Genomic DNA, 24,875 nt, shown 5'->3' on the forward strand with positions numbered 1-24,875 from the left:
GTGGGTGCAGCACGCCCGCACACGACCCCCCCGCGCTCCCCACACTTGTGGCACGCGAGCCAAAAAAGGTTCACCATCGCTGACCTATACCATTTATCCCATATCTGATAGAATTCTGATTCTTCTTTTCCCTGAATTTCTTTAGTTAATTTGTCCATTTCAGCACAATCCATAACCTTTCTTATTATTTCATCTTCGCTTGGAGTTAGTTTGTTTTTCCATTTCTGGGCAAAGGCAATCCTTGCCGCCGTAGTTATATGTAGTATTAAATACTGGCTTTCTTTTTTGTATTTCGCAGACATTATTCCTAATAAAAAATTTCAGGTTTCCATTCTATTTTAACCCCTGTTATTGCCTCCAGCCAATTTTTGATCTTTTTCCAAAAAAATTTAGCCTCCTCACAGGTCCATCATAAATGGTAATATGTTCCGTGTATTGATTCGCATTTCCAACATTTTGGGAAGGTATTTGTTGAGATTTTAGCTAACCTTGTTGGTGCCAGGTGCCATCTATAAAACATTTTGTACTGGTTTTCCTTGTATGCAACTGATAATGTCATTTTTAAGTTTGTTCCCCAATATTTTTCCCATTTGTCTAATTCAATATTATAGCCAAAGTTCTGCGCCCATTTTATCATTTGTTCTTTCACAATTTCCTCTTCCATTTTATACTTCAGGAGAAATTTATATATTCTCCCTATCATCTTTCTATCTGAGCTTTGAATAATTTTATCCAATTCTTGTGGTTCTGTTTCAATGTCATATAATTTGGTATCTTTATTGTATTTAGTTTTGATTTGAAGGTAAGTTAGCCAGTCAGCTTTCATGTTCTGTTCTGCCAATTCTTCAATTGTTTTTAAATTTCCCTGTCTATCAATTAAGACACTATTTCATAGCATTTTGTTCAAATCTATAAAATTTGGATAGGTCATCCTTTCTGTCAGTGATAGCCAATTTGGAATTTTCACATAGTAGATTTTTTAATTTTGAGCCATTTTTGCAATAACGCTCTTCTAATTAAATGATTTTGAAAGTATTTGTGCGTTTTATTTTTATCATCCCATAGGAATGTATGTCAGCCTGCTTGCAAATCATGGCCTTCCAAGGTCAAAATTCTTTTATTCTTTAGCTCTATCCAGTCCTTCACCCATGTTATTGTTACTGCTGATGCGTATAGATCCCAATTTGGTAATGCTAAACCTCCCCTCTCCTTGCTGTCTTGCATTGACTTTAGTTTAATCCTCACTTTTTATTCCTGCCAAATAAAACTAGCGGTTATTTTGTTTAATTCTTGAAAGAATTTTTTACCCCGATTAATAGGTGCAACAGGAATAAGATTCTTGGTAAAATATTTATTTCAATTGTTGCATGAGTGATAGTTGAATATTTTTCCAATTTTCTAAATCTTTCTTTATTTGTATCACTAATTTATTATAATTATCGTCTTTAATTGTGGAACATTTTGCTGACACCCAGATCACCAAGTATTTCACTTTCTTAGTTATTTGCATTCTGGTTGTTACTTCCAGTTGCTCTTCTTGCTTTTTTGTCATGTTCTTGGTTATCATTTTTGTTTTGTCTTTATTGATCTTTAGTCCTGCCACTTCACCATATTCTTCTAATTTTTGAATTAATTTCAGGCTGGATTCTACTGGGTCCTCTAGAACAAATACTAAGTCATCGGCATAGGCTTGGGCCTTGTATTCTTCATTTTTGAGTCTTAAACCGTGTATTCCCTGGTCCTTCTGAATTTCATTTAATAAAATTTCCAAAGTTAATATAAACAGCAAAGGAGAGAGGGGGCATCCCTGTCTGACTTCTTTTTTTATTTCAATCTTCTCTGTTAATTCTCCATTTATCAGAACTTTGGCTGTCGGTTTGTTATAAAATCTTTCTATCATTTTTATACATTTTTCTCCGAATTTCATCTCGTCCAATAGTGTTATTATAAATTTCCAGATTACATTGTAAAATGCTTTTTGTGCATCAAGGAAAACCAGTACCATTTGTTTTTCTGGATGCGCCACATAGTACTCTATTATATCTAGAATGATTCTCGTATTATTTTTAATGTATCTGTGAGGTAAAAATCCGTTTTGATCCGGGTGTATTCATTCATTTAAAACCTGTTTAATTCTTCCTGCCATAATTGCTGCAAATATTTTATAATCGGAGTTTAGTCATGAAATTGGCCTGTAGTTTTGAATTTCTTGTAGGCTGGTTTCTTCTTTTGGGATTAGCGATATTATTGCTTCTGTCCATGATTCAGGTATCTTGCCTTTTCCTAAAACTTCATTAAACATTTCCACTCCTAGCTCTTCCAATATTATTTTATTATATTTGTATAGCTCCACCGGTATTCCATCTGGTCCTGGGGTTTTATTATTTTTCTGGTTTTTCAAGACTAATTCCACTTCGGCTAATGTTATTGGCTTGTTTATCGCCTCCCTTTGCTCTTTTGAGATTGGTGTTATCTTTTCTGTGTTTAAATAATGTTTTATTTTGTTTTCCTCCATACTATCTTGTGCGTATAATTTTGTGAAGTATTTATGAATAATGTGCTTCTTTTCTTCCGCTTTGTATTGAATTCTTCCCTCATCATCTTTTAATTGATATATCATCCTTTTTTCTCTTTCATTCTTCAGTCTGTATGCCAGCCATCGTCCAGGTTTGTTGGCTTGTTCAAAGTAATTTTGTCTGGCCGCTTTAATTTTCTGTGCTAATTCCTTTTGAGTTATTAAGTTGATCTTATGTTTTATTATCTCTCTTTTTTCTTTTTTAATTTTATTCTTTGGGTCTTTCTGTAGTTCATCTTCAGCTTCCATAAGTTCCTTTTGCATACATTCTTGTTACTCTTTTTGTTTTCTAGTTTTTCTCGCCATGTAGGCAATCGTAAGGCCTCTTGTGTCTGCTTTCATAGTGTCCCAGAGATTTTGAATTGAGGTGTCTTCTTTTTTATTTATCCTAAAAAATAGTTTTAATTCTTTCTCCAGCATTTGAGTGTATTCTATTTCATTTACAATATTTGAATTCATCATCCATCTTTTTCTTCTTCTTTGACCTTTCCATCTTAATTTTATTGAGTTATGATCTGCCCACTCATTTGCTTCTATTTCAATTTCGTCTACTTGATTGCATAGACCAGATGAAACCATGTCAACCTTTGGAATGCAAGAACTTTAAATATTTACCTATTTCGCATCTCTCTATCTAAATTTCTCCAGAAAATGAGAAAGTTGAACAGGTGTTTTAGGTCCTACAGAAGTTGTGCCATTTTCATAGTATTTCTTGTTTTTTTTGCAAAAGTTCTCAAGGGACTTTGTGTAGAACAATTGTAATTTACAGTCAAGCTTCAGTTTATGATTTTCACACAGACTTTCCTATTTTATCTTTGAACAACTTCTGTACTTTATCATGATTATTTCAATGCTAGTATCTACATATAAAGCTACATCTGCATGCAGATTAAAAGAAACCTGCATTTAGAGAAGCACAAATGCACTACTACCCAGAAGACCAAAAAAGGGAACAGACTGTCTATACAATATTATCTAAAAAATGGATACCCACACAACTTTATCAAAAAGTGCCTGACTATTCAAAGCAGTACAGCACAAATAATACAAGCTATGGAAAGGATAACACTACCATACATCAAAATATCTCAGAAACAACCAACAGACTATTACAACCTGAAGGCATCACTATAGTACACAAACCGATTAAAGCCCTCCAAAACATTTTTAGTAAACTAAAAGATCCAGTAGCTCAAGAAGGGGGGGGGGGGAAAGAGTCAATGACAAAATACAATGTAAAGACTACAACAGCCACTATGTAAGGCAGACAGGAAACTAGCGAAGTACATTGATGAACACTTACTAGTAGTCAGAAGATACAATGAAAACTCCCTAATTTCACAACACGTGGACAGACTCAACCATAGTTTTAACGTCTTTCCCATACATTTGTCCAATTCTCTTTTAAAAATATCTAAACCGGTGACCATCACCATATCTGAAAGCAATTGTTTCCAAATTTAACTATGTGATGTTTAAGGAAATACCATAATATGCCTCCCTTAGTCCTGAATATTTCTGCATTAAATTCAATGAATGATCCCAAGTTTTAGACCATGAGATGGAGAAAAACATATTACTGTAGATAAATGTTAGATTTTATATACTTTTATCTTGTCTTTTCTTCACTCTAAACTGCAAAATTTCAACCACTGTAATTTTCCCTTATAAGGAAGCCTTCAAGGAAAGTAGCTAGATGACAGATCTGGCAGCAGCATCCATCACAAGTCCCTCGAACGCAAATGGCTGAAACTCAGTCTTGGAGAATCAGCAATAGTCTAAGAAGCTTCCTAAAGAAAAATAATTTCATGAGCAAACTCACTGAGAAATACCTACTAATTATTAACTAGCCAAAGTACATCATAGACTGGTAGAGCTCACCTAGATTATGGTGTTTAGAAATAGTTCTACAGATGCTAAGAAAACATGCTTCTGTATCTCAGCAGGAAAACTTGTAAACCCCAATTCCTGGGCTTGCACCTTATGAAATTCACTGCCTTTGTTTAATAGGCAGAACATACAGAATCATACAACACTATTCATCAATGGTGTTGGTGTTTTACACTTTTCTTGAAAATACTTATCAGAGAACATTATCTATAAAAAATGCAGTTCCACTCACCTCTCATTTTGCTTTCTCCTAGTGTTCTAGGCATGCAATCGGAGACTGAGCAAAAACAGGAGATTAGGTTACAGGCAAGGAAAGATCAATAAAACAAACTTTTTACAAAGGCTTAGATTTAAATTGAGAAAAATCTTTCCAAACTTTTGGTTTCTAGAATTTGTTTCTGTGAATTTCAGTCTCGACACTTATCATTACTGATTGCTTGTGTGAAAAGACCAATTTGGAAATAATGTGGCAAATTAAGAATTAATTAATTAATTAATTAATTAATACATATATATATATATATATATATATATATATATATATATATATATATATATATATATATATATATATATATATATATATATATAGTACAGTTTTTCTCAACTTCAATGCTGATTGGAGAATTCTCGCAGTTGAACTCTACACATTGTAAAGTTGCTAAGGTTGACAAACTCTGAATGAATGGAAAATTCTACTTCCTAGAATGGCCCCTCCTTCATAAAAAGACTTGTATGGCATACGGTTGTATCCAAGCTGCTATTTTGATCCCCTTAAACTCACTTATATGGTCCTTCATTTTAAGGAATGATACATGGCTGCATTACTGCCACCCTTTCTGCTGGGCAATTCAGATATTGTTTAATGAAAAGATTAATATTGTATAAATCTGCTTGGGAAGATAATTAGAAAGATAAAGAGATAAGGGACAAAGTCATGACTGTCCTGTTATCCAATAATGCAGGACTTTTTCAAAGCATCAATAACCAAACACCTTCTATTCTGGGAATAGTAATACTATTATGCATAGATGGTAATTAATATCCTGGAAATGTTGAGTGATTTCCTGCAAGAGAACTTTAAACTGTACTTAAATTTCTCAATTTTTACTTAAAAATTTGGTTTTTCCTTTTTAGTAAAGAGAGCTGTCTTGGCGCAGTGTAATGTAGCATTGCAGGCAAATTCGCTGACTGCCAATTGCCAGCAGTTCAACATTCTCACTGGCTCAAGATTGACTCAGCCTTCTGTCCTCCCAGGTCGGTAAAATGAGGACCCAGATGATTGAGGGCAATATACTGACTCTGTAAAGTGCTTAGAGAGGGCTGGAAAGCACTGTGAAGTGGTATATAAGTCTAACTGCTATTGTTAAGAGATATTGCTGTTTTCTTTTTTAATATTTTGACACACTTTTTACACATTGATTACCTTTATAACAACAGTACCCCGTTTTGTGAATCTTGGTTCATCACAGGTCTTCACGAACGTAGGACTACAAACTACATTCTTCTTTTGATGAGTCCTTTGTTAATTTTGCTCTCTTTATTTTTGTTTCCTATCAGATTTCCTGTTGTTATTATAATTCCTCTTCTATATCCACTCTCCAAAGTCAAAGCAATAATTTCTCAGTTGCACATTTCTTAGTATTCATTCTTCCCTCCTCCCTCGGTAGTCTAACTATCTAGCCTTTTGCTTTTGTTATATTTACCCAGCAAAAAGTGTCTGTCAGAAAAGGCTATATTTTTCATTGTTTGTTTCCCCCCCCCCCCCGCCAGCTCCATGCAAGGGAACCGCTGTAGTCTGAATTAAATGGTCCCTGTGTTGAAAAGTACACATTGTACCATACTAAAACATGTTCCTGAGGCAGCTGTATCAGTTTGACAACATCCTGTCCTCCAGCAAATATTAGCCAAAATTGCTAGGGAAAAGAGTTCCCACAGAGAAGCAAATGTGTCTGAAAAGAATTGTATGCCATGAACACAGTCATTTGCACATGGATATAGAAACATGCATCCTAAGCAAAAATTGCAACCCTGACCCACAAATATTCTCCTTTATTGCAACATACCATACTTCATACTATACACTGCTCATATATGGAAGAGAAGAGACAGATGGACATCTTTTTGAAGCAGCAGGGATATAAAATATTTCTCTTTATTACACATACCAAAGCATTAAAATGGCCCTTTGTCTTCCCAAAGGTTAAGCTCCAATAATAAACAAAAATACTGGGCAATTTGCTGTCTCAGGATTACCATGCCCAGCGTACAGTTCCTCCAGGTAAGCAAAGTTAGGAACAGGAAAACAGAAATAAGGAAGGAAGGCCCTTATGTATACTGTAAGTCACTCTCCGGTACACATAATAGAACAGGATATATAAGCCAATAAAACCAGTACCTTTCTCATATGTTGCATTGTGCAAAAGCTTGACAAAATCTTCATTAATTAAAACTGGTTCTGGAAGTTTCAGGGCTCGAAAGGGGCTTCCTTGCAGAGGAGTAGGCACAGTCTGGGAACCATGCTCCTCTTTTTGAATCCTTCTGAGGAAAAATATATATTAAAAAGCAAGACAGCCAAGAGATATCTCTGGGAAGATACAATGGCTGTTTTGGGGCTCACATCAATGGCACTGTAGCACTCTAAATGTAGCAATATCAATAAACACATTTTGGATTCCTTGTATGTTACAGTGCATTAATAGTAATAGCTCCATATGACATCAGCAAATTAAATCCATTGATTATGGCTAACTTGGTATTGTGCTGCTTTCTTCATGTCAGGCCAGCATCTAATAGGGGACCTGGAGCCACACTGATCCCTCAGCCGCTCTCTTGAACATGCTGTCAGCCCTCTCGCCCATAGCTGAATAAATGTGCTAAATTAAAAATATAGCTTCACCAATATGGTACCCACCCCAGAGATGGTATTCAGCAGGCTCTGACCAGTTCTGGAGAACTGGTAGCGGAAATTTTGAGTAGTTCCGAGAACTGGTAAATACCACCTTTGACTGACCCCTCCCCCATCTATTATCTGCCTCCTGAGTCTCAGCTGAGCAGGAGGAAATGTGGATTTTGCAGTAACCTTCCCCTGGAGTGGGGAGAGAATGGAGATTTTACAATATCCTTCCTCTGCCATGCCCACCAAGCCATGACATGCCCACCAAGCCACACCCACAGAACCGGTAGTAAAAAAAATTGAATCCCACCACTGACCCACCCAGTTAAACTACACCTGATGTTTTCAGCCAGATAGATGGACCCTCCCTTCTTTTCTCTTAGCTAACATATTGGAATTAGACTTTTTAGAAGCTGGGGTTCAGTGGAATGAAAGCAAGTAAATATTACATTACTTTTTCTTAAATTCCAACCAATACATTAGATAAGAGAAAAGAAGAGCTGTAAACCCAAAGCTGTTCTGAAATTATAAAAGGGCTTTGAAAAATATTGGTCACTTACTTCACTTTGAGCTTGCGAGATTCCTTCCGTTTCTCTTGTTGCAACTGCTCAATTTTTTGCTGCATCTCTTCTTGTTTGGCGCTAATTTCCTCAATCATAGATTTGGCATCATTAAGCTCCTCCTATTTAAAAATGGTAACTTTTGACGGGTGACATGAAAACATTTGCAGCTTTGCATTTCAACTCTTTCTTGCAGGAAAAACAACCCAGATTTGTAATTATTTACACCAAATCAGAAAGAAGTATTTATAAATGTACATCGTTTCAGAACTACAATAGAAACACCTATACAACATCCTTCCCTTGTTCCCATTTTGGCATTGTGCTGAAAAACTGTACTATTGATTTTTAATAATGGTCTGGTTGCACAGTCCGTCTACTTGTGGTATAAATGATAACGTCATCTATCCCAGCATATCCTAACAGGATTTTAAAAAGGGGGTGTCCCCAATATTTAGTTTGCTTTGCTTTGCATTTGTCCCGTTTGTGAAAGGAAGGCAAAGTCAGCGTGAGATAGAAGATGGCAGAATTTCAAATGGAAACTGAATGGTTGGCAGGTTCATATACATACATACATACATACATACATACATACATACATACATACATACATACATACGAAAAAGGCAGGAAAAATTTAGTTTCTGTCAGTAGCAGCAAGTATTATGCAATCATTGGAAACTTGAATTACCCAAATATTATTAAGTTGTATATTGAAACATTTTCTTAGCTGCAAATAATTGAGTTAATAAAAACTCTTTATAAAAACACAAAAAACAAAGGAAGAGACTGCCTGAGTCAGGGATAACAAAGAAAATTCAGAACTGTGCATCCTAGGAGAAAGAAAGAGAAGGAAAACATAGCCCACTTTGCAATAAATCTATCCACTCCTTTTTCAAATGTTATGTGCCAAATTGAAGAAGGCTGAGAGAGGCTAATTTACCTTGGGGTAGCATAGGATACTGGTATTAATTAAGCAGAAAGTTAAGTGAGAGCATTGTTTGCTACACTAATTGTTAATAATCCTGTGAAAAAGAATGAGCTGTTCAACACACACCAGGCCATCTCCTTGTCAGTAAGTAGTCCTTTTGTACTTATAGCTTTTCATGTAGCAAGCCATCTGTTTTTGACCTTCCAAAACTAGTGCCCCAGAATACTTGCATGCCTACCTTCAAATCATTTAAAGAATTTTTCATCTCGGCCACTTTTTCCTCCATCGCACACCGGCAGCTTTGAACTTTCTCCTCAAGAGCATACTCTCCATGTTGAATTCTTGAAAGTTCCTGCATTGCTTCAGTGAAGCTACTTTTAAGTTCAGAAGCCAGAGCCTGCAACTGATGAGTCAAAACCCACATGAATTCTCAGTGAGTTGGAAAACAAGATGCATTCTATTATTTAACCCATACAGTCTTCTCTTAATTATGACATTCCTCCCTAATCCAGATGTGTATGAATAATAGAGGCTTGATATAATATTTGGGGAAGGTGAAGGCTACTATAAAAAGTGCTAAGGTGGCATGGCTTTTATTTTTCTCTTTCTTTTAAAAATATTATCTTAAACCTATTTTGGGTCTTTCATTAGGATTTGTATGTTTCCTACCTCAAAATAACAACAATTAATGTTCAGTTTAATAACAGGAGTAGCTTTGGTTGTTGAAATGTGGGTGGCGAGCTATAATCCACGGATTGTTGATTGATACCATTGATCAAGTCTATAATTATTTCCACCATTCTTCTTCCACAAGTATTGGCTTATAATTTCATTAACTCCAGCGAGAACACTAGCAGGCCACTTGGGGTTTATGGATGTTGCAACCAAAACAAATTTTCAGGCACAGTGCAAAAGGCTGTTCTGTGTTTTTCCAGAACCTCTACAGAGAAAGATCTTATCCATTATCTGCTATCCAACCTTACTATTTGACTTATCAGGAAGTGAATCCAATATCTACAGCATGCCTTCTCCCACAGAATTAGACATTTCTTACAAATGGTACTAATCTTACTGAAGTCCAAATAATCTCTATATTTAATATCATACCTGTTTTTCTTGTCAATTACTTGCTAAGACATCTTGGCTTTTCCTTTCCCCCTGTTGGGGTAGGAGGTCCTCCCTAGCCAATCTTGTCTTGATCTATAATCCCTCCAGCAGAATATGTTTCAGTGTTTAACTTTAATACAATACAATAGTAGAGTTGGAAGGGACCTTGGAGGTCTTCTAGTCCAACCCCCTGCCTAGGCAGGAAACCCTATACCGTTTCAGACAGATGGCTATCCAACATCTTCTTAAAGACTTCCAGTGTTGGGGCATTCACAACTTCTGGAGGCAAGCTGTTCCACTGATTAATTGTTCTAACTGTCAGGAAGTTTCTCCTCAGTTCTAAGTGAGTAAGTAACTTTGGAACAATGACCAGTCATTTAAGTATATTAGAAATAGTTTTCACTCTGGAGAGGAAGGTTTGCAAAGTCTGATCAAAATGGAGAAATTTCCAGATCTGCCTCTAAACACACTCCCTGTACTCTCGTTGCCACCACCTGCAATTCAATGATAATAATAATAATAATAAGTTTGAATTTATTAGCCGCTCCCTTTCCAAGTAGGACTCGGGGCGGCGTACAATGGGGCATATAAAACACAGAAAATATATAAAACACATAGGCGTACATACAGAACATACATACAGATACACAAACACGGACTCGGAGGAGGTAAACAATTTACATCATATAGACAGTTAAAAGACCCGCATTAAAATACCCCAATTGTAAAAACCCGATATAAAATTAAGATTTAACGTTTAAAATACAATTTAAAAACAGTTAGGAGGAATAAGAATAATTACGATTGAGCCAGGCCAGATAATTGAAAGAGGTGGGTCTTCAGCTGTACACGGAAGGAGCGGAGATCGGAAGTAATCCTGATGTCACGGGGGAGGTCATTCCACAGGGCTGGGCCCACCACAGAGAAGGCTCTGCTCCTGGGTGTCGCCCCCCGGCACTGTTTGGCGGACGGCACCCGGAGAAGTCCCTCTCTGTGTGAGCGAATTGGTCGTAGGGATGTGTGGGGCAGGATGCGATCCTGCATATAACTAGGCCCTGTGCCATGAAGCGCTTTAAAGATCATAATCAAAACCTTGAAACGCACTCGGTAGACCACAGGAAGCCAGTGCAGCTCGCGCAGGAGAGGTGTTACAGGGGAGTACCTAGTCCTCCCCATAATCACCCGCGCGGCCGCGTTCTGGACCAACTGTAGTCTCCGAGTGCATCTCAAGGGAAGCCCCATGTAGAGAGCATTGCAGTAATCCAGGCGAGACGTCACTAGCGCATGGGTGACTGTGCGTAGGGCATCCCGGTCCAATAAGGGGCGCAATTGGCGCATCAGGCGGACCTGATGGAACGCCCCCCTTGCCACGGCTGTTACATGGTTATCCATGGACAGCCGGGCATCCAGGAGGACGCCCAAATTGCGCACCTGTTCCATGGGGGCTAGTTGGACGCCCCCGATGGCCAGAGATGGAAACACCTGGTTGAACCGGGAGGCCGGAAGCCACAGCCACTCCGTCTTGGAAGGGTTGAGTTTTAGTCGGTTGCCATCCATCCAGACCCGTACGGCCTCCAGACACCGGGACATCATTTCGACGGCCTCATTGGGGTGGTTCGGGGTGGAAATGTATAGCTGAGTATCATCAGCATACAGATGATATCCCACCCCAAAACCACGGATGATCTCGCCCAGCGGTTTCATATATGTGTTGAACAGGAGAGGCGAGAGTACCGATCCCTGTGGCACTCCACATGTGAGTGGCCTCCGGGTCGAACTCTGCTCCCCTGTCAACACACGTTGCGTCCGATCAGAGAGGTAGGAGCCAAACCACCGTAAGACGGTGCCCCTGACTCCCAGCCCCTCTAGCCGGTGCAACAGGATACCATGGTCGATGGTATCGAACGCCGCCGAGAGATCTAATAGGACCAGGATAGAGGAACAACCCCTATCTCTGGCCCTCCAGAGATCATCAACCAATGCGACCAAGGCCGTCTCTGTGCTGTGCCCGGGTCGGAAGCCGGACTGGCGCGGGTCTAGATAATCATTTTCCTCCAGGTGACGTGGGAACTGCTGTGCTACCACACTCTCTACAACCTTCGCTAGAAAAGGAAGGTTGGAGACTGGACGATAATTGACTAGGTCCATTGGGTCCAGGGAAGGCTTCTTGAGCAGGGGCCTCACCACCGCCTCTTTCAAGGCGGCCGGTAGAGAACCCTCACCCAACGAGGCGTTCACCAGGCCCAGGAGCCAGTCACGCGTAACCTCCCAGGATGCCAGTACAAGCCAGGAGGGACACGGGTCCAATAAACATGTGGTAGGTCGCAGACGTCCACGCAACCTGTCCAAATCCTCGATGGCAGCCGAGTCAAACTCCTCCCAAAGCGGTCCCTCAAGACTCGCAACGGGCGTCTCTACTGAATCACTGAAAGGGGTCCATCCCATCCGGATTTGAGCGACTTTGTCCTGTAGATAATTCCCAAACTCCTCTGCTCTGCCCTGTAGTGGGGCTTCCCGTGGTCTCTCAAACAAGAGGGAACGGGTCACCCGAAATAGGGCAGCAGGGCGGTTATCTGCAGACGCAATAAGAGCGGCACAATGTTGACGTTTGGCCGCTCTTAATGCCACAAGGTACGTCTTCAAATATGCTCGTACCTGTGCTCGGTCAAATTCGGAACGGGAGGATCTCCAACGACTCTCTAGGCGTCTCTTGTGGCGTTTCATCACCCTTAGCTCCTCGGTAAACCAAGGTGCCAGGGTGGTTCGTCGCCGCAAGAGAGGCCGCAAAGGCGCCACCCGGTCTAGGGCCCCGGTAGTCGCACTATTCCATGCGTCTACCAGGTCCTCCACTCGGGGGCGGGTCAGGTCCACAGTAGGTGGCCCAAGTTCCGTCTGGAACCTATCCGGTTCCATCAGGCGCTTGGGGCGGAACCATCTAATACCTTCCAGTTCCGCCTCCTCGCGGCGGGGGGTAGCACCAGGGAAGTCCAGCCGGAGAAGTGAGTGATCCGACCATGACAGGGGAATAGTGTCTAGATCCCCTATTCCCAGATCACTCGTCCACTGGCCAGAGACAAAAACAAGGTCCAGGGTGTGGCCTCCCTCGTGAGTAGGGCCCTGAATTAACTGGGTCAGGTCCATGGCTGTCATGGAAGCCATGAACTCCCGAACCCCCTCAGACGCTTCTCCCATCGACGGCAGATTAAAATCCCCCATCACTAAAAGTTTGGGGGTCTCAACCGCCACCGATGAGATCAGCTCAAGGAGTTCGGGCAGGGCCGCTGAAGTATAGCGAGGAGCCAGGTATACTATCAGCAGGCCCAACTGCCTCCCTGGGCCCCATCTCACGACGAGGGACTCACACCCGGATGTCTGCGGCACAGTGAACTCTCTCGGCTCTAAGTCTTCCCGGATAATCACAGCTACCCCACCGCCCCTTCCCTGGGCCCGAGGCTGGTGAAATGCTCGATAACCTGGTGGGCACATTTCCACAAGGGGTAGACCTCCCTCGTGGCCCAACCAGGTCTCGGTTATTCCGGCGAGGTCCGGCTCCCCCTCCAAAATTAGATCGTGGATGAGGGGGGCCTTATTGACAACGGACCTCGCATTGCATAACAGCAGTCTCAGGCCTTGGGTCTGTAGGTCCTGACCACCTAGTATGCAGGGGTTGGTACAAACGACCGGGAATGACCAAAAGCCCCGGTCTCCCAACCGACTACGTGCTCTTAAGTTGTCCTCACACCTGCCCCTCCCCACGACTGTTGGTATTAAGGAGCCCTGAACAGGAATGCTATCTTCCCTCTCCTCCCCCACTCCGCTCCCTCCTCTTTCGACCACACCTAAGTGCCTGGCTCTACCATCCCTCCTAACCGGTTCCCCCCCCCCACCCCTGAGATGGTGCCTCAGTTGTAGCCAACAAAGTTAAGCTCCTAGCAAATCATAGGAAAAAGGTATCTTCCCTTAGCCATGCAGAATGCTGTAGCTTGTGTATCTTCACAAGAATGTAGGCTCTCCTGATTCTACTATTCCCTTTTACTGCCTCCACTTCAGAAAACTCAAGTGAATAGCCTTAAATTCAGTTGAAAATAGTGGATTTTAAACATTAATCTTTTTTAAGATTTCTTTTTTAAGATTTACTTTGTCTACTGCCTTGGTCTGGTAGATATCCAATGGGGTAGCTTTGCGTATATGCATGAGAATCCCTTCCTACACAGGGTATTATAGGAAATGGGCAGGAAAATATACACATGTCCTGAAAAGTTAAGTTATAGTCTAGATAAGCTCCATAAAACAGAACGAGAAAGGATGATGTTTTAAATATAAAAAATATAACTTATTAGTATAATTAACATATCAAAATTATGATTAATTTGTTTTATACTGATTTTTAAAATTTAGTTTGAATTACACTTTGATTTCAAAAGTCTGACTAATCCTTTATATAACTGGGATTCTTTAACGCATTTTATTCATTTTTCTTTTACCTGGGCAATCTGTGTTGCAGGGTTAATCACTGGCACACTTTCAGTTTCTCCTGTGGGAATAAAAAACTTCAGTCAATTAACCTGACTTATTAGACTTTCTCTCTATATATATATATATAGAAATGGGAGCAGAGTGATTTGCAATTTGTTCAAGATGCAAAGTTGTCCCTTTTGTAGAACACACAATCCTGTTTTGAACCTCTGATACCTTTTTGTATAATCTACACATTACAGGATCGTTCTGCAATAGTACGTCTGTGGGTACAATATACATATATAGATGCTATGACATCCACGAAGGAGGTGGAAAAATAAAGAAGATGGCAACCACACAATAAAAACCCTACACCTTTTTTAAGGTGTGTTGCACCAAAAAAAACCAGCAGGGTGTCAATTGTGAGCTCACCCCCTCCATTTTGACCTTTTAAAATACCTAATATCCCTGCAGCTGTGCAGAAACGGACAGTACTGTAATGGAAGCCTTATGCTGTGAACATGCAATGGAATATAGTGCTCATTTACTCCAGTTAATTTTCCAGTTAATGGAAAAAGAATGGCAGTGGAGGTGCAAGATCTGTCGTCATCGAGGACGACATTCCCCCCCCCCCCGGTGTTAAGGCAACTGTTGTTTTAAAGTTCCATAATTTCATTTGTGGGTCTCCAGTTTTTCCCCTCATTTATTCAAATTTACTTTTTTTATCTCAGTTATAGTGTAGGGTTAGCACCAAGTAGTGCCTCTGAGGCAAAAAAAAATCCCAACCCCATGCTTTTGCTATCAACGGTTAGATATTCAATTAATGAACCCAGTTTTCTGCAGATATCTATAAGTAATGATATTCTATACAATACAATTTCAATATTAGGATGATCTAGAAATTGCCCCAGAAAAATACAGATTACTAGATTTCCAAATACTTTAAATTTAGTCTTAATTCCTTTTTGAGATTATTTACTTCTAGATGCCTAAACATGCTCCTAAAATCCCTTTCCCATGTTTTTCACCTTCCAAAGCTTCCTGCTAAGATATGGACTGGCAAGCCTACTGGTTTAATATATTTAAAAATACAATTTTTCTATTGATGTAGAAGACAAAAACTATTGCACAAATGTTAGACATTTGTGCAATAGTTTTACCAGAAAGATTGGTATAGAAAACAAATCTAGATACTGGGCTGCATAACAAACCTTATAAAACTGGAAATGACTATTTTCTCCCAATCAGACTACCCTCCAATCTATTGGGAATGATGAGGATTATAGTTGTGTTAATCGGAAGTATACTGGATTAGATAAAAAAGAAAACCTTTTACAGTAATTGTTCACCGAAGGCATTTTTCTTAAAATTAGGATTAGGCTCTCATTAGTGAAAATCAAATCAAAATTCTGAAACTGTAAGGATTGAAAACTTTTCAGCATCTCTCATCTCAAAGATTGAGATGTGTGTTTTGGCCTAATTTGCCTGTTCTAAAATAGTTTCTTGCTGTTCCATCACCTTCTTACGAGAATCTTCCTAAATCTTCCGGTATTCTTTAAGTCCTCTTAGTTTATCATTAGAACAAGTCAATTTGCTGTCTGGGAATAGGTTAATATTCATTGTGTGAATTTAACCAATGTGGTTTGTAAGCTATAGATGCTTTTTTCCCAAGAGGCAACTGGACTCTCTGGTTCTTCTCTGAAGATGTTTCGCTTCTTGGAGGGGTACCGTAATTCCACCATCCAGTCTTATTAACAAAGCTTCTTAGAGGAGAAGTGAAACGTCTTCAAAGAAAAACCAGAAAGTCCAGTTTCCCCTTGAAAAAAAGCACCTTTGGGACAACCATGACCTGGATGACTGAGAATCTCCATAGACATTTGGAAGCTATAGGATAATGTGTTGACCTAATCAATTTTAAATTATCTAATAAACCACAGCTAAACAAATAGTAGTTTAATGTGCTGAACCTGATCTAAATATATTTCATTGCCTGGTTATAAAGGATTTAATCCAGATTTACCTGAGGTCAAATGTTAAATGCTTTTTACTTCGCTACTGTCCTAGTATTTCTGTCCATTTGGTCTGTTCTGCTTAAAATAAACATACAGTATCATTTTTACAATGAATTAGAAAGCAAATCAATGAATGAGAAAGTCTGCATGAATTATACTTTTGAAAATCTACATCTTTTATTATACTGTACAATGGTTAGGCCTGGTTACTGTGGGGATTATAAAATAAACCACCTCTTTATATATATATATATATTTTCAATAATACGATTTGTCATTGATCTCAGAATTATTTTTAGAAATTTAAATAAATACATTTAATGAAGTTGTAACACCGTTATTATTTATTATTTTTCAAAAATACAAATATGGGTCATAGTAGGTTTGCTTTAGAAATATGCCTAATTAACCAGAAAAAAAGAGAGTTTAAAAGGTTTAACAGGAGCATCTGGAGGCAGGGCAGGGCAGGATAGGAAAGGAAAGCCATGAATACCGTGGCAACCATTTTAATGTGCCAAACTCCCAATTTAGTCATTTTTCACAAAATGCTCAATATGGTTACATACATGGTTACAACATCCTAAATATGTGCAACATTCCAGAAAGCTTCTGGCTTCAAAAAAAAAAAAAAAATCAACACATCAAGATGTACAGAGATGGTTATCATTCTAATCTAAATCCTATGTCTTACTTCCCAATTGGGAACTCAGTTAATTGAAAACATCCTAAAATTAATTTCCACTTCAGCCAATACTAGCAAATGGGATTTGCAGGCACAGTTTTTATATAATATCCATCCACCCACTAATGTAAAATATCTTCCAAAATATCCTAATTAAAATAACACACAAAACCTAAAAACATATATCAATACAGTACAAACACAGCCCTATGTTTGTAAAAACCTGGTAGCCATTAATCTGCAAATTACAAGAGAAAGATGCTCACAACATTTCCATCTTCAAAGCCTGTAGAAAAAGGTTTTGATGGCATCTTTGAAATCTAGGAGTCCGGTCAAATTAATAAACACAAGGCACTTAATCTGCTTCAATTCTTCTGATTGTTTGGGGAGTTACCACAATGATCAGAAACTACCTGGAGAAAGAGTTTTTTAAGTATGAACTGTGACAGTTTTCTCTCACTTAAAATGAAGACTATAAGCAGATTCAAAATTACTTGGGATAGGTTGGAGTAAAAATATGCAACACATACTACCCTTTTTCACAGATACAGTATCACACTTTAATCTTATTCATCATGAAATGTTTTTGCTTCAATTCCAAATTTTACATTTGTGGAATGACATAATTGCCTATCTTTGATTCTACCTTTGAGTCTATATCAGTGATGGCGAACCTATGGCACGCGTGCCACAAGTGGCACACGGGGCCATTTGTCAGGGCACGCGAGGCGCTGCCCTGTTAGCTGGCCAGCGCGCATGCGCGCGCTGGCCAGCTGAGTTCACCTTTTTAAAAGCTATTTTTCGCCTTCCCCAGGCTCCAGAGGCTTTATTAGGACCCTGGGGAGGGCGAAAAGAGCCTCCCCTGCCCCCCTGGAGGCTTCAGGGGCCGTCCCTGAAGCCTTTGGAGCGCTTAAAACCACCCTCCGAGCAAACCGGAAGTGACTTCCGGGTTGCTAGGAGGGTCGTTTTAAGTGTTCCGAAGGCTTCAGGGACGGTCCGAGGCTTCCCTGACGCCTTCGGAGCGCTTAAAACCACCCTCCGAGCAACCCGGAAGTCACTTCCGGTTTGCTCGGAGGGTGGTTTTAAGCGCTCCGAAGGCTTCAGGGACCGTCCGAGGCTTCCCTGACGCCTTCGGAGCGCTTAAAACGACCCTCCGAGCAACCCGGAAGTCACTTCCGGTTTGCTCGGAGGGTGGTTTTAAGCGCTCCGAAGGCTTCAGGGAAGCCTCCGGACGGTCCCTGAAGCCTCCGGAGGGCCTCTGGGGGGTCGGGGGAGGCTCCTTTCGCCCTCCCCAGGCTCCTATAAAGCCCCTGGAGCCTGGGGAGGGCGAAAAAAGCATGTAAAAATGGGGTCGCGCGTTGTGCGCGCATGCGCACTGGGGGGTGTCACGTGTTGCATTATGGGTGCGGCACGCCCGCACTCGACCCCCCTGCGCTCCCCCCACTTGTGGCACGCGAGCCAAAAAAGGTTCGCCATCACTGGTCTATATCTACCGTGCTCTCCAACACTCATGCCTTTATCTTTTTGTAAGTTTCTTTCTTTACCATAACATTCAGCCCATAACTTTTACTATTTTGCATGTTTCTTGTTGACCCTTCTAAAGGTACTATTTGCAACAGTTTGGTTGTTTTCTGGTGTGCCATCGGAGATGTTAACATTTTATATACCAATCAATATGCTTTTAATTTATTTGGAAATGATATTCTTTTCAATTGTAACATGCATAATCTTCACAAGATTCAATGACTTGTTTTTGTAATCATTTTCAGTAGACAAAGAAGTTTGGTGCTGGTGTAAATGAATCCTACCCGCAAAACTGGGTTCCTTCTCTTACTAGGATCAGTGCTCCTGATTAATGTGATGACTTGTTTCTCCTGTTAATTAGCTCCCTCATCCCATTCCTACTAAAGAGGCTTTGGAACAGGGTGGGAAAGACTGTCCAATAAGGATACACAAGAGTCCTATCTCTAGATTAGAGGTCTTCGTTTAACTGTTAGAACTGCAACAGAAATTGGATCGCCAATTCATGGTTCATTGTTATTTGTCTATTCAATCTCCCAAGGTTTGGACAGCTGATACAGCAATATAAATTTCTATCACTATCTTCAATCGTAATTTGCAATTTAGGCTTATTGTTTCTCCTCTCAATAACAAGGGCTACAGCATAGCTCTAATAACATTTATCTCAAATTGGATGTTGGGCAGAATTTATAGAATTCATGTTAGCAACCTCTTCAAATGAGCTTTTGCTCAGGAATCAATTGGCTTTTACACGCAGAGCATTTTGTTTCCATATGCCAAAGCATTTTTTTCTAGCATTTTCCATCACAGATTCCTTAAGCATCATTGTTTTTTAATCTCCATGTCTTATATTTTGAATGTTTTTCTAAAATTTGCTAAATCCAATATTATGTAAGAATAAAGAAGAATTTAAGAGTTTAAATATATTAGTTACCTTCTCTTCTATTTGAGTCCATGCTTCTTAAATATGTTGGATATTGCTTCAAGTTCATTCAATATATTTCCCACTTTGAAATTTTACCGAGGGGAAAAATCCATCCCATTGTTTTATAGAACTTTTACATATAAATTAGATGAAAGAGTTCCTAATTTTAGCAGAAGAAAAAATATGAGGTTATTGATTACCAGTGGAGTATATGGTATTTGGCTCATCTCTAAAACAACTTTCTATGAAAACTTTTACTGAGAAGAGAAAGCCAAGACACTTCTGGTCTCAATGAAGCACTTCAAACCAAGAACCAACCTGCTTCCATTCTTACAAGATTCTGTACTAGCCATAGTATAATCTTTGTGCTACCTGTTTGAGTAGTTATGTATATACATGACTTCTATGGATACTCATCTCACAAGAGTAACTGGGTGGCATTCAAAATTAAAACAGCATTTCACCATTCTACATGACACCCCAAATTAAAACAATAAACCCAAATCATAAAAGAGGCATTACCAGCAGAGGTTGCTTAACCTCCTAGCCCAAATACTTGGAAGAATGCCTGGTCTTCAGAGCCTATAAAGGCTAACAGAGCTGAGGCCACCTAGATGTCTGGAGGGGCATGGTTTCTTGGGTCTGTTTATCTTTATATTATTTACTGTACAACCTAAATTCTCTAGATGCAAGTGCAAGGGTAAGAGTCCTATGACCATTACATTACTTCCAGAATCTCTCAGAAATGGTTCATGTTATGGAGAAAATAGGTACATATCAGTAGGTAGGTACACACGAATATTTTGATCTGATGAATGAAGGCAATATATTGGCCTGAGCCTGGAAGCAATTAAGAACCAAGGAAGGTGATATCTATATAATACATGCCAGTACAAAAACCCAGTTTAAATTATTGTTTTTTTATTCAAACATCCTTATTCTAATAGCAGCTCTCTATATAACACATTGCAGTAATCCAAATGGAAGGGCATCATTAAGATTGGAACTTCAATCCACATTCAGAGCAAGTATAGGTAGGATACTTTGCCATAGAAAGGTATTAGATCTCTAGTTATATCAATTCTAAAAGAAAGGAAATATTTTTCTTGTTTTATTATTTGCCCGTTTTTGTCCTCAATAGCATTTTTAGGAGACCAGAGGAGAAGCATCAGCTGGCATGCTAAACACTACTGTAGTTCCAGGTTTCAGGTGCTTGTGATTACTAGTTCCCAACACTTTTCCATACATTAAGAAAGATAAATGAACAAAGCTTGACGGTGATCTGTCAATTGCTCATATAATTATTTCCAGTTAGTAAAATTTATACATAGTTTCAGCTTTAAAACTATGCTGAACATTTACCTAATGTATCACAGCACATCTCTGACAATCTCTTGCTGTTCATGTGTGTCACATAAGGAACAAGTTGATTCTCAATATTACATTTAATTATTAATTATTTAAAAGTGGAAATACAGTCAATTTTAAACTTACCCTTGGCTGTGCTCTCTTTCTCTCTCACGGTATCTATCAGGTCCTTTATGACTTTGAAACAATGACTGTCTCAAACGAAGGGGAAAAGGTAGCTGTAGAAGATGCTTATTTCTGAAGTAGGTCTATCCCACAGTAATTATTCATTTAAAATCCATGCATGTCTAATCTAAACTTTCTAATTATGCAATCCTCAGGTCACATTCTCCCTGCTGGTTAAAAACAGCAGCTACATTTCTTAAACCAGCATTTTCTCTATTTAACCCTAGAGGAGCCTGGAAATAATGTATGGGTCTCAAAGAATCTCTATAAAAATTGCCAAAAAGAAAAAGAAAAAAGAAAAACTTTTATAATACAATTCACCTTTAACCTACACAGCTTTAAATATTAGCACTGTGCAGTGTGAAATGAAGTTTGATGTTTTTTCAATCACAATCTATACAATAATACAATAGTAGAGTTGGAAGGGACCTTGGAGGTCTTCTAGTCCAACCCCCTGCCTAGGCAGGAAACCCTATACCGTTTCAGACAAATAACTATCCAACATCTTCTTAAAGACTTCCAGTGTTGGGGCATTCACAACTTCTGGAGGCAAGCTGTTCCACTGATTAATTGTTCTCACTGTCAGGAAATTTCTCCTCAGTTCTAAGTTGCTTCTCTCCTTGATTAGTTTCCACCCATTGCTTCTTGTTCTACCCTCAGGTGCTTTGGAGAATAGTTTGACTCCCTCTTCTTTGTGGCAACCTCTGAGATATTGGAACAATGCTATCATGTCTCCCCTAGTCCTTCTTTCTCTTAAGCTAAACATACCCAGTTCCTGCAACCGTTCTTCATATGTTTTAGTTTCCAGTCCCCTAATCATCTTTGTTGCTCTTCTCTGCACTCTTTCTAGAGTCTCCACATCTTTTTTACATCGTGGCGACCAGAACTGAATGCAGTATTCCAAGTGTGGCCTTACCAAGGCATTATAAAGTGGTATTAACACTTCACGTGATCTTGATTCTATCCCTCTGTTGATGCAGCCTAGAACTGTGTTGGCTTTTTTGGCAGCTGCTGCACACTGCTGGCTCATATTTAAATGGTTGTCCACTAGGACTCCAAGATCCCTTTCACAGTTACTACTACTGAGTAAGGTATCACCTATACTGTACCTGTGCATTCCGTTTTTGTTGCCTAAATGTAGAACCTTACTCTTTTCACCATTGAATTTCATTTTATTAGATAGTGCCCAATGTTCAAGTTTGTCAAGATCCTTCTGTATCTTAAGCCTATCTTCTGGAGTGTTGGCTATTCCTGCCAGCTTGGTATCATCTGCAAATTTGATGAGTTCCCCATTTATTCCCTCATCCAAATCATTGATGAAGATGTTGAAGAGTACTGGGCCTAAAACAGAGCCTTGGGGTACTCCACTGCATACTTCCCTCCATGTAGATGCAGTTCCATTGAGGACTACATGTTGAGTGCGGTTGGTCAGCCAGTTACGAATCCATCTGGTGGTGATGCTGTCTAACCCACATTCTTCTACTTTATCTAGTAGTAGGTTATGGTCTACCTTATCAAAAGCCTTACTGAAGTCCAAGTAAACTATATCAATGGCATTCCTCTGGTCCACTAATTTTGTCACTTTATCAAAGAATGCAATAAGATTAGTCTGGCATGATCTGTTTTTGACAAATCCATGTTGGCTTTTGGCTATTACTTTGTTTGCTTCTAGGTGTTCGCAAATTCGTTGCTTGATTATTTTTTCCAGAATCTTTCCTGGTATTGAGGTCAGGCTGATAGGTCTGTAGTTTCCTGGATCTAATTTTTTCCCTTTTTTGAAGATGGGAACCACATCAGCTCTTTTCCAGTCCTCTGGTAGTTCCCCGGTGTTCCAGGATCTCTGAAAGATATAATTCAGTGGTTCTGAGATCTCGTCTGCTAGTTCCTTCAGAACTCTGGGGTGTAATCCATCCGGTCCTGGTGATTTGAACTCGTCTAGGGTAGACAGGTGCTCACTTACCATTTTCTTCCCTATTTCAATTTGTGTTCCTAATTTTGTGGTGCTGCTTTTGATAGGTTGGACTGTTTTATCCCTTTGTGTAAAGACAGATGCAAAATATGAGTTAAATAGTTCTGCTTTCTCCCTGTTGCTTGTCACCTTCTTGCCACTTTCTCCTAGCAATGGACCAATTGTTTCCTTAACTTTTTTCTTGTTTTTAACATGTTGGAAGAAGCTTTTTTTGTTAATTTTTACTTTTGTGGCAAGCCTTTCTTCATTGTGAGCCTTAGCTTTCCTCACTTCATCTTTACAGGCTCGGGCTATTTGCTGATATTCTGCCTTAGTTATGTCCCCCTCCTTCCACTTTTTATACTTACTTTTTTTGTCTTTCAGGTTGTCAGATAGTTGTTTATGCAGCCATGCTGGTTTCTTTTGGGAGCTGTTATTTTTCTTCTTCATTGGTATTGTGTTAGACTGGGCTTTTGTAATCTCATTTTTCAAAATTTCCCAAGCTTCTTGAGTTGTTTTCCCCTCGAGGATTCTCATCCATGGAATTTTTCCCAAGCTCTCTCTAAGTTTATTGAAATTAGCTTTCTTAAAGTCCAAGACTCTAGTTTGACTTTGTTCTACTACTTGTGTTTGGATAATGTTGAATTCCAATATTGCATGGTCACTTGCCCCCAGGGTTCCTATGGCTTCAACACCTTCTATCATTTCCTCTCTGTTAGTGAGAATTAAGTCCAGTATGGCTGATCCCCTTGTTTCCTTCTCTACTTTTTGGAAAACAAAGTTGTCTGCTAGGTTTGTTAGGAACCTGTTGGATCTTCCACTTGGTGCAGAGTTTTTTCCCCAGTTGATGTCAGGGTAGTTAAAATCTCCCATTACTATTGTGGTGTGCTTCCTACATACCTTAGTTAGCTGACTAGCAAAAAGTTCATCTTCTTCCTCTGCTTGGTTGGGTGGCCTGTAGTATAGACCTATGGCAATGTCATTTCCCCCACAACCTTTAATATTGACCCAAATGCATTCAAGATAGTTCTCATCATTGTTGTGCTCTATTTCTGTAGAGATGTAGTTATTTCTTATATATAGTGCAATTCCACCTCCTCTTTTATTTGGTCTATTTCTTTTAAATAATTTAAATCCTTCTAGCTGTATGTTCCATTTGTCAGTTTCATCCCACCAAGTTTCTGTAATGGCAATAATATCATATCTGCCCTCTTTTACTTGAATTTCTAATTCTCCCTGTTTATTCCTCATACTCTGTGCATTGGTATATAGACATTTGAGTCCATTTTGATTGAACTTGTGTTTACTGTCTACATAACCTGTGTTATGCCTGACTGCCCCTATTTTCTTGCCACTTGTGTGATTCATGCACATGGTATGGCAATCACTATTACATGCTTGGTTTTGCTTGACAGCAGGAGTGATAATCTTACCCACACACACATCTATGTTACATGCATTTATAACCCTATGAATTTTAGTTTGCTGGGGACAGAGATGTTCTGCATCTATTAATTCTCTGTCCCCGCTCTTCAGTTTAAATGTTTATCAAGAAAATCTGTGAATTTAATGCCAAGTAACTCAGTCCCTTTCTTGGATGGGTGCAACCCATCTCTTTTGTACAGTTTTTCATTGGACCAGCTACAGGCTTCATGACTAATAAAACCAAAGCCTTCCCTTTTACACCACTCCTTTAGCCAAACATTAAACTCTGCTACACGCTGGCCCTTCCCTTTTTGTTCCTTATATACAGGTAAAACCTCTGAAAAGATAAGCCTACAACCTATACTATTAAGTTCATACCCCAAGTTCTGGAAATCATTCTGCACAGAAAGTA

At 39.4% G+C, this 24,875-nt stretch overlaps 1 protein-coding gene across 6 annotated transcripts in view; it reads right to left on the reverse strand.

The window, feature by feature from the left end:
- ARHGEF33 (Rho guanine nucleotide exchange factor 33) overlaps positions 1-21,183 on the reverse strand; it is a 47,061-nt gene extending 25,878 nt beyond the window's left edge. For 4 of the 6 annotated variants that reach the window (XM_081939995.1, XM_081939994.1, XM_081939996.1 and 1 more), the window contains exons 1-7: positions 21,052-21,183; positions 19,567-19,717; positions 14,444-14,493; positions 9,091-9,255; positions 7,922-8,043; positions 6,864-7,006; positions 4,698-4,742 (exon numbers count right to left, since the gene is read on the reverse strand). In XM_081939995.1, coding sequence (XP_081796121.1) covers positions 4,698-4,742; positions 6,864-7,006; positions 7,922-8,043; positions 9,091-9,255; positions 14,444-14,493; positions 19,567-19,624 — 583 coding nt within the window. In that variant the 5' untranslated portion in view covers positions 19,625-19,717; positions 21,052-21,183. Of the gene's footprint in view, positions 1-4,697; positions 4,743-6,863; positions 7,007-7,921; positions 8,044-9,090; positions 9,256-9,959; positions 10,053-14,443; positions 14,494-17,377; positions 17,525-19,566; positions 19,718-21,051 lie in introns of those variants that run through there. The other 2 variants (XM_081939998.1, XM_081939999.1) reach the window with 2 other exon arrangements.
- Positions 21,184-24,875: the final 3,692 nt, after the last annotated feature.

The sequence above is a fragment of the Natrix helvetica genome (genome assembly GCF_964273705.1).
Source record: "Natrix helvetica genome assembly, chromosome: 2".
Taxonomy (NCBI): domain Eukaryota; kingdom Metazoa; phylum Chordata; class Lepidosauria; order Squamata; family Natricidae; genus Natrix; species Natrix helvetica.